Below are 14,301 nucleotides of genomic sequence, written 5' to 3' on the forward strand. Positions count from 1 at the left end.
CACACCAGTACTGACAACTTGAACTTGTGAGTTCGAATCTCAGCTCTGCTACCGGCAGGCGAGGCGCCTATATGCACCTGAGAGAGGGAAAGTCAGAGGGGATTTCTCATAACTGCTGCATTTACGATTTCAGCTGGCTGATCAATGGTGCCTGCACAGAGACGGGGGATAATGGAGATCAGTGCGTGACTCTCCGTGCACTATACGGATCTCTATATAAAAAAAGTAGTCGCTCTGGAGTGCCGGTCAGCAGCAAGGAAATTTGTAAGAAGTTGGAAGGTGCAATAAATGAATTAGGAAGCAACTACAAAATAAACTGGACATGTGACTATGACTATGGCCGACTTCCTATTTTCAGAACTATGGGCATTCGTATGCTATCGGTTTGCTCTCCATTGCTGCTGTAACAGCCTGTACTCTTAAGGAAAGTCTTTCCACTAGTTTGTGTCTATAGGAATTTGTGCCTTAATGAGACTTAATGACCTTAATTTGTGCACAGAGGCCGTAAACAACATAAAAATCCACATCGTCATCAATCCACAGCCAAAAAAAAGCATGTCCTGGCATTATCAGGAAGTTTGCCTGAGGTTATACCACCGTCTTCTTTCAGTTTCAGTAATTTATTTAGATTTTTAAAAGGGGTGTTCACATACTTTTGGTAGAATGACCTGAAAAGGGCAGTTCATTAGGTTCTGTGTTTTTTAGTGTTATTCAGTAATGGATTTAATATAAACAAAGTACAATTGCTAACATGTTATTAACTTAGATTAATTATATCAGATGACGATTAGACCATGTTTAATTAGTAATTAGCATCAAAATCCAGGTCATTTTAAAGATTTCACAATATTTTTCTCTCACGAATTTGGTTCACTGTTGAAAAGCCTTTAACGCTTTTGTTTGTGAGTCACACTGAGCTCAGATGTTACCAGAGTTACATCAGGCTGTAGGTAGTGTTTCATAATGTGTAGATTATATCATTACTGGTACTGCAAGTAATCATGAGTGACAAAATTGTTTATTATCAAAACAAACGGGCTTCTTCTTGCACAATTCACTTCTCACAGTCTGTTTTCTGTTTGTGATTATACACCCATCAGCCATAACATTAAAACCACCTTCTTGTTTTAACACTCACTGTCCATTTTATCAGCTTCACTTACCATATAGAAGCACTTTGTAGTCCATCTGTTTCTCTACATACTTTTGTTAGCCCCCATTCACCCTGTTCTTCAATGGTCAGGACTCTCCCAGGACCACCACAGAGCAGGTATTATTTGGGTGGTGGATTATTCCCAGCACTGCAGTGACAATGACATGGTGGTGGTGTTTTAGTGTGGTCCACCTTGTAGATGTAAAGTCAGAGACGATCGCTCATCTATTGCTGCTGTTTGAGTTGGTCATCTTCTAGACCTTCATCAGTGGTCACGGGACGCTGCCCACGGGGCGCTGTTGGTTGGATATTTTTGGTTGGTGGACTATTCTCAGTCCAGCAGTGATTGTGAGGTGCAACAGTGTATGGTTTCTGTAGGGAATCACTTTTTTATGTTGTAACCATGGAAACAAAGACTCGCAAGGAAGCACATGCCAGCCATGAGAGAAGATTAACATTTTAATGTCTGGAAATGTGAGTAATTTAACCATGTATTCCTCCTGATCATAGAGTATATTTATTCAGCGTCATTACCATTTACATCAATACGGTAGTATTGAAAAAAAGAAATTTACACAAGTAAACACATTTTACACAAGTAAAAATTGTCAATACCGCAACACGTCATTACCAACACATAATGACATTTTGCCCTGCCACTTCGCAAATAAATATGAAATATTAAAATTCTATATAAGCTCGATTGTAACCATCATTAAGTCTTTGCTCTAAAGCAGACCTGGGCATCGTACGAGACATCTCCAACCGGCCCGCATAAGGTTCGTGGCAATTAAAAATCAGACGTAAATAAATATACATCACACATACAATATAACAGGATTGTTTTTGATGGGACCACCATGTCTTTAAATTTCCGCAGGTTTGGATTTACGTGTGTGCGAGTGTATCGGGCTTCACCGTAATATGTCGGCGAACAGAACTGAGTGTGATTGACGGTGGAGTTTTAACAAGACACGGAGTTCTGAAGTATTTATTCGCTGAAGTCAGATGCAATGCTGTTTAAGGATCACAATTTAGGCTTTAAATCGCTGTTACGGTACTAAACAGAGAAATACAAGAACATGAACGATGCTGAGCGACACCTGAAGCTTCACTAGCTAAACTGCAAAAGCAACAAGGACTTTTTATAAAGTTTAACACATCCAGAACTGAAGCAGTCAGGACCAGCTTTGTGATTTTAAAAAGAATATCCAATAATAACAAAGGATTGAAAAACAGCAAATGAGGTGATTAGACGCCAATCAAAATAGTGTAAAGTTTAAAAAACTGCACATTTTGAAAAATTTATTAAATAGTGAAATAATGTTGATGTTTTTACTCTGCCTACTTCTGATTGTAACATCTAAACAGTAACAGATTATCAGAACTGTACAATTTACCGCTTTTTATAAAGAGATCAAATTAATATTGAGCAGAATTAAGTTCACCTTATTGGTCCGGCCCTCCACAACAGTCCCAGTTTCTTATGTGGCCCCTTGGAAAATTGAATTGCCCACCCCTGCTCTAAAGCATGTAAGCATTATCTTGACATAATTAAAACTAAATTATTACTAATTTTATTTTTCAAAAGTTAAGATGATCAAAAGAGCCCGCAATTGTACAGTAGAATCACCCGTAAACGTGCTTGTACACATTCAGTTGTTTTACAACCGTCCCTAACGTTTCCGTGATATAGTGTAACTTTGCAGACGCTCCCTTAGTGTTTCTGATGAAATCTCCTTTCGTTCTGGTTGTACTCTTCGCGGCTAGCATTGAGGAAGAAAGGCGGACGAACAAAACCGAAAGCTTCGGCTGAATAAACCACACAAAAGCGCGGTTCTAATTATTTCTGACTGTTTCTACCGTTTATTGCTTTAACTTCTACTGGATATATCTAATTTATTCGGTGTTTTATAGCGTCTGGTCAGCGAGCGGCCTTATCGGAACAGAAGGAACTACGTAACAGCGGCGAATTATCAAGCTTCCAAACCGACTTCAGATTCAAAATGGCTTGTATATCCACGTCTGACTTGGATTGTAAGGAGTGTTTCGGATCGGTCTTTGTCATGCCAGTTTCTTCTCTTTTTTCCTCCATTCCTAGTAAATATACAACACGAAATAAGCCCGGTTCTTCCTCCGCTACTACTGCTGGTGCTTATACGGACGCCGCGAATGCTTTGGACAACATGGGTGTAGAGTGCCTTCACTGCTGGGTCGCGAAGAGAGCTGACAGGCAAGATGTCCCTGATGTTTGAATCACATGAATACTTGTGCCATTTGACTCTATTAAATACATATCATTAATTACGGACAGTATTCTGAGCTGCAAGACTTCGTCTATAATTTGGTAGCTAATATTTAGCCATATGTTAAAGTTGCAGGACGTGACTTTGTGGGATTCTGCACTTTGGAGACCCCTCTGGCAGGAATACGTTACTGCAAGCAACTCCATGGACTCACATTGAAGTATGAATACACAATTCTCGGATAAAACCTGACCTGACAACTGTTTTACTGATTTTTGTTTTTGTTTAGTCTTTTATTTTTAGCTTTGACAGCAGTGAAAACTATACCGAACTTTTTTTTTAACTCGCTTTATTTTTTTGCTTAGCAAAAAAATTTCGTACTGCACCTTAAAATTCAATTCTAAATCTTTAAAGTATTCTCACTAGGATTTCTCGCTTGCCAACTAACTTCGTGAATCACCTCATGTGTTTTTGGATACTTAACTAGCTGCCAATTCTATCTAAACCTACTTTCAACCGAACCAAACAGTTGCGCTATTATTGCGCTATACATTTTTTGTTATTTAATCATTGAAATAATTAATATATAACAATGTTTAGAAGCGTGGACTCTGAGGAACGTTTCTCAAAGGGGACGACCCCCATTAACAGACTCGATGCAGCAAGAGAAAATCTGGCAAGCCCGTGGATTGGGATGTTCTCAGCATGGTCGAGGCCACTATGGTCAATTCTTAACAGGTATTTGCCTGGCAGGGCACATGCAATGTCCAGTGAAGATGGAAAGTCCATTGACTTTGGGCTTTCTCTAGTTCCAGGATTTGATAACATCATGCCAGCTGGCCAAAGCTCAGCTCACCTGAGTATAGACTGTATTTGCTGTCAGGACAAGAAAACCAGGTTTAATTCCTTAGGCGATACAGGAAGCCTCACCTTGTTGACCCAAGACTCTCTAAGCAAATTAGGGATCCAGAATATGGACCCTAAAACACAAACCCAAGCCCGGATGAGAACCAGCTACCTCACAGCAGTGAAACAATTACTAAGCCAGGGTTTCTTAAATGTGGCCTCTACGCAAAAAGAAGCGACGCAGTCCAAGTTGGACGACTGGTCCCAGGATCCGTCAATAAAAACCACCTATTTCGGGTGGTGGGACGGATTTGGGGGATCAGGCGAAACTCTGCCCTGTTTGTACCAGATTAGAATGTCGACTGATGTCAAAACAAAGTCGCTGCATTGCCGAGAGCATCATAGTGACCAGGGGTCAACGGGTGCAGCGCCCGAGCCTATAGAACTGTTGGTGCTCAGCAACAAGGTAGAATGGATGCTGCCCGAAAGCGCTGGACCTTTATGCTTCAAAGGGTCAGACAATGAAAGCCTCCACGCGGCCAGGCTGGAATCCCTCGCGAGGCTGTCGTCCGCTCACGAACACGTTGTTGAGCTTCAAGTTGGTACAAGGACTGCCGCCGCCTGCAGCGAGGTGGCAGTTCTGACACCAGATCAGGACAATGGATACTCCAGTTTGGAGGATGAATTGTCCAACATGAGGCAGAGCAATATGAATATTTGTGAGCAGTTGCTAGAAAACGACAGTACTGCTTGTGCTTCTGATGCTGGTTGTCATGGGAATGGAAGCAACGGGGGCAAACCTGATGAAAGTTCTAAGCCTGACATGGATGAGAACAAAGTGGAAGAGCAGGAGCAAACAGGACAGAGCTCGGTGGAGCTTAGTAGTGTAAACGAGGCCTCGCCAGTTCAACCCACTTATCAGTGTCAGAACAAGGCGATCGCTTACATTCTGGGCGGCCCCTGCAGCGACGAGTCAGACTCGGAGGACGAAAGTGACCAGGACGACGACGGCTTCGACAGCGAGGACTCGTCCGACGTTTCTGACGACTCTGAGGATGAAGGTGACACCGATGTGGATGAGGACGATGAGTCTGATGAACTTGACCCTGAGAGCGAAAGACTGTGGAATTCACTGTGCCAAACCAAGGACCCCTACGACCCTCGCAACTTCACGGCCGCCGTAACGACGTCTCCGAGATCCAGAGACGCAGAGGCCGAGCCGTCGCCTTCAGGGTCCTCCGCAGAGCCCGCGACAGGACCCGAGTCTTTCCTGAGTTCCTCCCCATCATCCTGCCCTTCACCCCTCGGACCCCAGGGAAGCGAGGAGTTGAGCGAGGAGGCCTGCTCGTCGACGGACGAGGCCGAGAGCCTGAGACTCTGGAACTCTTTTAGCTGCTCATCAGATCCTTACAGTCCCCTCAACTTCCAGGCACCTATCAGGACTTGCAAGACAGCCAGGGTTTGCGCTAAGAAACCGACGTCTGGCGGGAATCTGCGCTATAGGAAAGAGGAGGCGGAGGAGAGGATGGACAGCGGCTTCTCCGAGTGTTACAGGGTGAAAAAGGTTAGTGGTGTAGAACTTCTTTGTTGGCAAATAACAGTGATTTTAAAGCACCTGCTATGCCATAACATTAAAACCACCTTGTTTTTACACTCACTGTCTATTTTATCAGTTACCATATAGAAGCACTTTGTAGTTCTACAATTACTCACTGTAGTCCAACTGTGTCTCTACATAGTTTTTTAGCCTGCTTTCACCCTGTTCTTCAATGGTCAGGACCCCCACAGGACCACTACAGATCAGGTATTATTTAGATGATGGATCATTCTCAGCACTGCAGTAACACTGACATGGTGGTGGTGTGTTAGTGTGTGTTGTGCTGGTATGAGTGGATCAGACACAGCAGTGCTGCTGGAGTTTTTAAATACCGTGTCCACTCACCGTCCACTCTATTAGACACTCCTACCTAGTTGGTCCACCTTGTAGATGTAAAGTCAGACACGATCGCTCATCTATTGCTGATGTTTGAGTCGGTCATCTTCTAGACCTTCATCAGTGGTCACAGGACGCTGCCCACGGGGTGCTGTTGGCTGGATATATTTGGTTGGTGGACTATTGTCAGTCCAGCAGTGACAGTGAGGTGTTTAAAGACTCCATCAGCGCTGCTGTGTCTTATCCACTCATACCAGCACAACACACACTAACACACCACCACCATGTCAGTGTCACTGCAGTGCTGAGAATGATCCACCACCCAAATAATACCTGCTCTGTAGTGGTCCTTTGGGGGTCCTGACCATTGAAGAACAGGGTAAAAGGGGGCTACTAAAGCATGCAGAGAAACAGATGGACTACAGTCAGTAATTGTAGAACAAATGGTAAGTGGAGCTGATAAAATGGACAGTGAGTGTAGAAACCAGAAGGTGGTTTTAATATTATGGCTGATCAGTGTATATTTCAGTTCCAATGTCGTCATCATAACGCACAGCTAGTAGGTGGCGTGTGAGGGGGAAATCTGTATAAACCAAATTTCCCACTGAATCAGATAAAGTGCACCACAATGACTAATAGGATTTTCCTCTCATCACATATTGAAATGTGACTATTTAAAGGACACCGGACTTTACCTGCTGAAGTGTTTCAAAATTAGGGTTATAACCTAGTTTTTTTGGGCACAGGGGCACTGCTATCCTGAAACAGGGAGGAACCCTTCTCTAAACTATTGATAAGTTTTCTTTTTTCCTTTGTAATACAGTCCCACCAGGAAACACTTGGCAACACTTGGCAAAAGGCAGGACTTTCTTGGACAGGGCGTCAATCTATTGTATGGCTTTGGTTGCACTGTAAAGTTTGCGTAGACACCTGGTCGGCCAATAGCACTAATGAGATTTGAACCCAGATCTCAGTGGTGAAGGGCTGGACTAGTAGACCTCTTTATCCTGGTTATAATAGCCACAGGTCCTGTTATACTGGGAAATACCGGACTAACCTGGACAGTACGCCAATCTATTATAGGGCTTTGGCTGCACTGTAAAGTTTGCGTAGACACCTGGTCGGCCAATAGCACTAATGAGATTTGAACCCAGATTTCAGCAGTGGTGGGCTAGCATAGTAGACCGTTTTATCCTGGTCAGAGTTGATGCAGGTCCTGTTCCACTGGGAAACACAGCCTGTTTCGCTACCCGAGTCTCCAGCATGTAATATATTGTAATGGATATGAAAGAAACCTGAACTCAATAATTGGGAGGGGTGTCCTGGTCCTGATACTTTTGGCCATGTAGTGTAAATAGGGTAAATAGTATCTTTATTGAGGTGTAGACTTTGAACCTAAATGACGTGTCCAAATCAGCCATGTCTGTCAAAGTACATTTAGCATCAGTACTCACAGCTTGGATGTGAATCACGGTTATTACAGGTACATTCATGAAGGGGTGTACAAATGATGTAAAGCAGTGCAAGCAGACCATCATCCTTTTTCCCCGTCTCTGTTCATGTGATGCAACGCTTTGATAATTCAGGGAAGTGTGAGTCAGTGCTTTGTTACTAATCATCTAATCATGCTAGTCTACATTTTCCTCTCTGACTTCAGGCTATTCAAAGCTATTAGCCCAACTGTTAAAGCATGAAAAAATAATTCTGCCCTATGATATAATACCCATAATAACTAGGCCATTTTGGGCCCATCTGAAATATGAGAGCACAGAGCTTGGGGTGGATCTCTGTATGGGGAACCAATGCTGGCAGGTGATAAGAAGAGGCTGCAGCTTGGACATGTGTTGGCAGGGCCTGTGGTGATCCGCCTGTCATTGATTAAATGGGGGTTTGTGGTTGTGACTAGACTGGGAGATATAGGGATATTGGGAGATTTTTCGTTTGCACTGTTTCTACACTCACTGTCCATCTTATCAGCTCCACTTACCATATAGAGGCACTTTGTAGTTCTACAATTACTGACTGTAGTCCATCTGTTTCTCTGCATACATTCTCTCCCACAGGACCACCACAGAGCGGGTATTATTTAGGTGGTGGATGATTCTCAGCACTGCAGTGACACTAACATGGTGGTGGTGTGTTAGTGTGTGTTATGCTGGTATGAGTGACTCAGTGTCCACTCACTGTCCACCCCATTAGACACTCCTACCTAGTTGGTCCACCTTGTAGATGTAAAGTCAGAGACGATCGCTCGCTCATCTATTGCTGCTGTTTGAGTCGGTCATCTTCTAGACCTTCATCGGTGGTCACAGGACGCTGCCCACGGGGTGCTGTTGGCTGGATATTTTTGGTTGGTGGACTATTCTCAGTCCAGCAGTGACAGTGAGGCGTTATCATACCAGCACAACACACACTAACACACCTCCACCATGTCAGTGTCACTGCAGTGCTGAGAATCATCCACCACCCAAATAATACCTGATCTGTAGTGGTCCTGTGGGGGTCCTGACCATTGAAGAACAGGATGAAAGCTGGTAAAAAGGTATGTAGAGAAACAGATTGACTACAGTCAGTAATTGTAGAACTACAAAGTGCTTCTATATGGTAAGCGGAGCAGATAAAATGGACAGTGAGTGTAGAAACAAGGAGGTGATTTTAATGTAATGGCTGATCAATGTATTATATATGTAAGTAAAACATTATGTTAAAATCCTTATAAATAAATACATAAATAAATTAGACAGAGTTTTAATAGGACTAGTTTGACTGTGCTAATTAGGCAGAGCTTTGTACAGATTTTAGGAAGTGGGTCATAAAACGTCACAGTTAAGGACTCTCCCTTGTTGCCACGTCTTAGTAATGGTAGCTTATAGAAAGTACACAGAACCTTAAGGGCTTTTCTTCCAGTTGTACTGTTTTTTGATGCATCCCAACAACATACATGTTACAAAACAGTAATTACTTGCTGGCATTGAAGTAAAAAATTGAATTCCATTATCCATCCCTGCTGCATGCTGTTAAACCTCAGCTCTGTGTTTAACGCAGGTGACTTTCGTGGAAGAGGTGGAGGAGTTCTACGCCAGCAGCGACGAAGAGCGGCACGGCCCGTGGGAAGAGTACGCCCGCGACCGCTGCCGCTTCCGGCGTCGCGTACAGGAAGTGGAGGAGAGCATCGGCTACTGCCTGGCCCCCACCTTCCGCCTGCTCACCTTTCAGAGACTCCATCCTAGTAGCTGATTTATGTTCTATGTTTTCGGTTTGGTGTTTAATGGCTGATTGTGATTTTTCTTTTTAATGCAAATGACTTTAAATATATATAGTTTGTTTATTTTAAGGTAAAAGAGCTTGAAGTGCTTACCCTTACTCTGGTTTTCAATTAAAGGAGCAAGTTGGTTGTTAGGAGGTTAGTCAGTTAATCAGGGTGTTTAATGTCTAAATGTTAGAGCTATCAAATTGCATCTGTGTACGCATTTCACATCTGAAACTGTGTATCTAAATCACACACCGAGTCACATGATGCAGATCCATCGTTTTTGTTTTGGTGAGGTTCAGGGTATGCAGTGATCGAAAGCATCCCTAAATAAGTGGATTTTTTTGATACCCAATGAAGGAAACAATAGCTCACCTGTTATTATCTACATTATAAATGTAAAAATGCTCCAAATGCCAAGTCACTTACGCACTAACTACTCTTCAACATTAAAGCGAGACACTAAAATATGTGTGATCCTTTAAACTCGCCATCTTTGAAGTATTACAGCAACAGTATTCATTTTGCCATCTGTAGTGTTCGCATATTCTGTTGCCTTCACATACTCACGGGAATTCGCTCATGCTGTGTTTAGACAGGCGGGGAAACTTGTCCCTGTTTTAAAATATACTTCACACTTTTTGAATGAAAACTGAATCATTTCCCTGTGTTAGAAATTGTGTCCAAGCTTCAAGAATGCCAGAGCCATCCATCCCTGGGTGTTCAAGATAGCCAAATGGTGCAGCTCAATTTCAGTGACTCGTGGCAGCCAATACCAGGTCATGTATTTAAAAAGGGCAGCAGATAGGGCTTTTCTTTCAAAACAGTTTAAGATCGCGTCTTGAAGGGGACGGATTGCAAGTGCTTACTTTAAGCTGACGGACTATAGAACCTCACAACATCACGACAACAGCTGTAGAAACCCTGTGGTCCAGAGTTCGCAAATTCAAATCCCAACGATACCATAGCGTCCATAAACAGGAATCCGAAAGGGCTAAACTGCTGTTTTTTGGGTGGGCTAGAGGTTTCATTAGTCTACTGAAGACTGAAGTTAGCAGTCTTTCTTAAGAGTGTTTATATGATCTGCAGATTGGTGATTGATTGGCTAGTTCCAGGAAGCGGTCAAATGCGCTCTCCTACCACCAGTGAGATCTCAAGATTGAATCATGAGAGCTGGATGGGCATCCAGTAGTCACATAAGCTGTGCCTGAGAGAGGGAGGTTGGTGGAGTTCCTCAAGGCTGCTGCAACTGTGGCCTTTGCTGGATGGGCATCCAATAGTCACATAGGCTGTGCCTGAGAGAGGGAGGTTGGTGGAGTTCCTCAAGGCTGCTGCAACTGTGGCCTTTGCTGGATGGGCATCCAATAGTCACATAGGCTGTGCCTGAGAGAGGGAGGTTGATGGAGTTTCTCAAGGCTGCTGCAACTGTGGCCTTTGCTGGATGGGCATCCAATAGTCACATAGGCTGTGCCTGAGAGAGGGAGGTTGAAGGAGTTCCTCAAGGCTACTTCAACTGTGGCCTTTGCTGGCTGGGCATCCAATAGTCACATAAGCTGTGCCTGAGAGAGGGAGGTTGACGTTTCTCAAGGCTGCTGCAACTGTGGTCCTTGCTGGCTAGGCATCCAATAGTCACAATGGGCTCTGCCTGAGCGAGGGAGGTTGCTGTTTCTCAAAACTGCTGCGACTGTGGCCTTTGCTGGCTGGTCAAGGTGACTGCATGAGCACTGTGTGCTACTCTGGATGTGATACTCTTGACTTTGAGAATTCCAGAGTGGTGGAACACTAAAACATTCGCCTCTGGCTTTGTAGCTATTACACCTCAAACTCTCCTCTCTTGGTGATGCTCAAGTTATTGAGGGCTAACTCAACCTTCTCTCTGTTAGGAAGGATGGCATTCTTGGTTTATTTGAGAGGGGCATTAGCTGTCCATTGGCACCTCTAAGCTTGTGAGAAGTAAATTGCAATCTGGGTGATGGCATATTCCAATTTTTTCCTTGTAGAATCAAATTAAAGCGCCAACAATAGCATAACCAGCAAATACCAATGGGGAATGCCATCTTTATCGCTCAAAAATTCTATTTTGTATTTTGTAGTATTTCTACTATGATGCTACGCATATTTTATGGAAGTCATGGGAGGTCTGGTTTTACTGGGAACCACTAGGCAAGGCAGGAAATTCCTGGACAGGGTGCCAATCCATCGTAGTCTTTTGCAGGGCATCCCCCTCAGACGTAGCCAGTTATGCCAAACCTGAGCACAGTTACAGGTAACTAAAACAAGAAACTTTTTTTTTCCAAAAGTCAATAAATATATAAAACCTTTATAAACCCGTCAGCTTCCCCAGCCTGTCTAAACGTAGCCCGTCTTAATTCCTCTATTAACCTTTAAGCCAAAGATAATCACTTCTGTCCTGGATCACTAAGATCACCAAGTGTTTAGCCATGCAACCCACTGAAATGAACACTAGCTGCACCAGCTAAACACCAGCGAAAACCTAATATCTATAGGCTAATAATATCTACAGGTTCAGTTAGAACGCTAGGTTTTCTGCTCTGTCTCTGCATGGTCCTATTTAGCTCTGAACTTCTACCTTGTGTCGTCTTTGAATCCCGCTTGAGTTTCCAGTGCTTGAAGATCACTGTGGCGTGTGTAGGTGTCTCTAGCCGGACGTCGCGTCTGTGGCAGCTGTAACCGAGTGGGTGAACTCTGTGTGTGACTTAAACGAGAAATGCAGGGAATAAAACGCATGATTAACGTAAGAACATGATTGATGTCAAAGAGTAGGGTTGCTTTAATTATTGAATCATATTATTTTTGTAAAACATTAAGGAGTGTAATTAATCTGCAGTTAATATTGGGTTTGTGACATGTTTAGTTAAGTATAAAATAATAAAGCTAATATTTAAATATTGTATTGTGTCCACTTTTTGAGCACTTAGTTATAGGATGCAATCGTGGGTGGCGCAGTGTTTAATCATGCTAACCCACTACGACTGGGATACAGCGTTCGAATCCCAAGCATTGCTATTGGCTGCTCTGGCATCAACATACAGACATGACTGACTGTGTTTTAAGGGCGGTGGGTGAGGCCTCGCGATGGGGTCTGGGGTGTGTTGCTTCATTGTGCTCCGTGATTCCAGGGTACCAGGACCTTCTACTACCCTGACCAAGATACAGTAGTGGTAAAACATGAGCATCAATCACTAAATGTAATGTTATATACAGTATTATGCAGACACCCCTTCTTATTAGCAGTACTTTCCACTAGATGTCTCGGTCTTCAGTTTTATGTACTGTAGTGACTACTGCATCATGTGTCCAAACTTTTCCAGCTGACGAACAATGTATTAAATAATGGGGGCGGCACATTGGTGCAGCTGGTAGAAGTGGTGAAGTGTGGCAACATGGGTACTGGGAACCTTTAGTCACTGTCTTTTTTTTCCCCAGGCAGGTGTGAGTTTTCTTTAGGTACTTTTGGTCCCTAAGACCTCCTAAAATAGCTGCCTCTAGATGCAAGTAAATGTGTGTTTACCCTAGATAGACTGGTAGTTGCAGTGTAGTGTAGTACTTACAGAGTTTTTTTTTAGAATCACAGGGTCTGTGTACTGATAAATCTAAAAGTAAATACACTGTCACTTGCATTAGCATTGTACAATAAAAGAACTGTGCGACACCTATAAATATGATTTAAAAGAAGTTCTGGTAATGCCCAATGGTGGGCAGCATTTAGCTACTATGCAGACCCAAACATAAAGCCAAAGTGACGCAGGAATCTTTATTTTCTTATTAAAATGAGATTAGATGCTGAATTTATGATTTTATTTCTATGTTATACTGAAGAAGAATGCCTTTATTTGTCATATATACATATACAGACGTACAGTACAACGAAATTATTTCATCGCATATCCCAGCTTCTTTGGAAGTTGGGGTCAGAGCGCAGGGTCAGCCATCGTACGGCGCCCCTGGAGCAGAGAGAGTTAAGGGCCATGCTTAAGGACCCAACAGTGGCTGCATGGCTGGGATTCGAACTCTCAACCTTTCAGTTGATAGCCCAAAGCTCTACCCACCAGGCTACTCTCCCTACTGTACTGTACCATAAGGCATGGCTGGATTACTGACTGGGCCAGTGGGGCCAGCGCCCAGGGGCCCTTGAGGTCAGGGGGCCCCGGGGGGGCCCTGGCCCAAAACATTTTGCGATGCCTATCAACATTTATGATACAATATATTTTTATTTCCGAGGGCCCTCCATTTTAAGGATCCTCTGACTATTATGGACTTTGACCCCAGGGCCTCTTGGGGGCCCTAGCCATGCTTTTGGGGGCCCTAGCCATGCTTTTGGGCCCTAGCCATGCTTTTGGGCCCCTTATGAAAATGGATGAGGCGTTGTGGCACTGCTCTGACTTCGACTTCTGGCTATTAGGGGTCCTAGGAAAGAGGGGGGCATATTTTTAGAGGGCCCTGGTTATGAGAGCCCCTACCAGGGGGCCCTAGAGAAGAGCAGGGCATACCATTAGAGGGCCCTTGATCACGAGGGCCCCTGCTATGGGGCCCTTGACTTCCATAGAAGTCGTTTACCATGGCTCCTTGACTTTCTAGGGATGCTGGCCCTGGGCAACTCTTTGCCCAGGGGCCCAGACTATCCTTAATCCGTCCTTGCCATAAGGGTCACGATGGGTCTGTTTTCCCTGGAATCACAGGACACCAATCCATCTCGGGGCTTCTGCCAACCCCCTCAGACATAGCCAATATACTCTGTATACGAATTCAAACTCTGGATCTTAACAATAGTGGGCTGGCACATTGTACCACTGTGCCACCACAGAACCCTGCTAAATACATTCCATTACAAGAACAAAAAAAAAAATTCTGT

At 43.8% G+C, this 14,301-nt stretch overlaps 1 protein-coding gene across 1 annotated transcript; it reads left to right on the plus strand.

Moving 5' to 3' along the window:
- The first annotated feature begins 3,846 nt into the window (after window positions 1-3,846).
- On the plus strand, window positions 3,847-12,340 carry LOC134301814 (protein phosphatase 1 regulatory subunit 15B). The gene is made up of 2 exons (XM_062986706.1): window positions 3,847-5,809; window positions 9,224-12,340. The coding sequence occupies exons 1-2, from the start codon at window positions 3,992-3,994 to the stop codon at window positions 9,413-9,415; spliced, it is 2,010 nt and encodes a 669-aa protein (XP_062842776.1). The 5' UTR covers window positions 3,847-3,991; the 3' UTR covers window positions 9,416-12,340.
- Window positions 12,341-14,301: the final 1,961 nt, after the last annotated feature.

Source organism: Trichomycterus rosablanca, chromosome 24, assembly GCF_030014385.1.
Source record: "Trichomycterus rosablanca isolate fTriRos1 chromosome 24, fTriRos1.hap1, whole genome shotgun sequence".
In the NCBI taxonomy this organism is placed as follows: domain Eukaryota; kingdom Metazoa; phylum Chordata; class Actinopteri; order Siluriformes; family Trichomycteridae; genus Trichomycterus; species Trichomycterus rosablanca.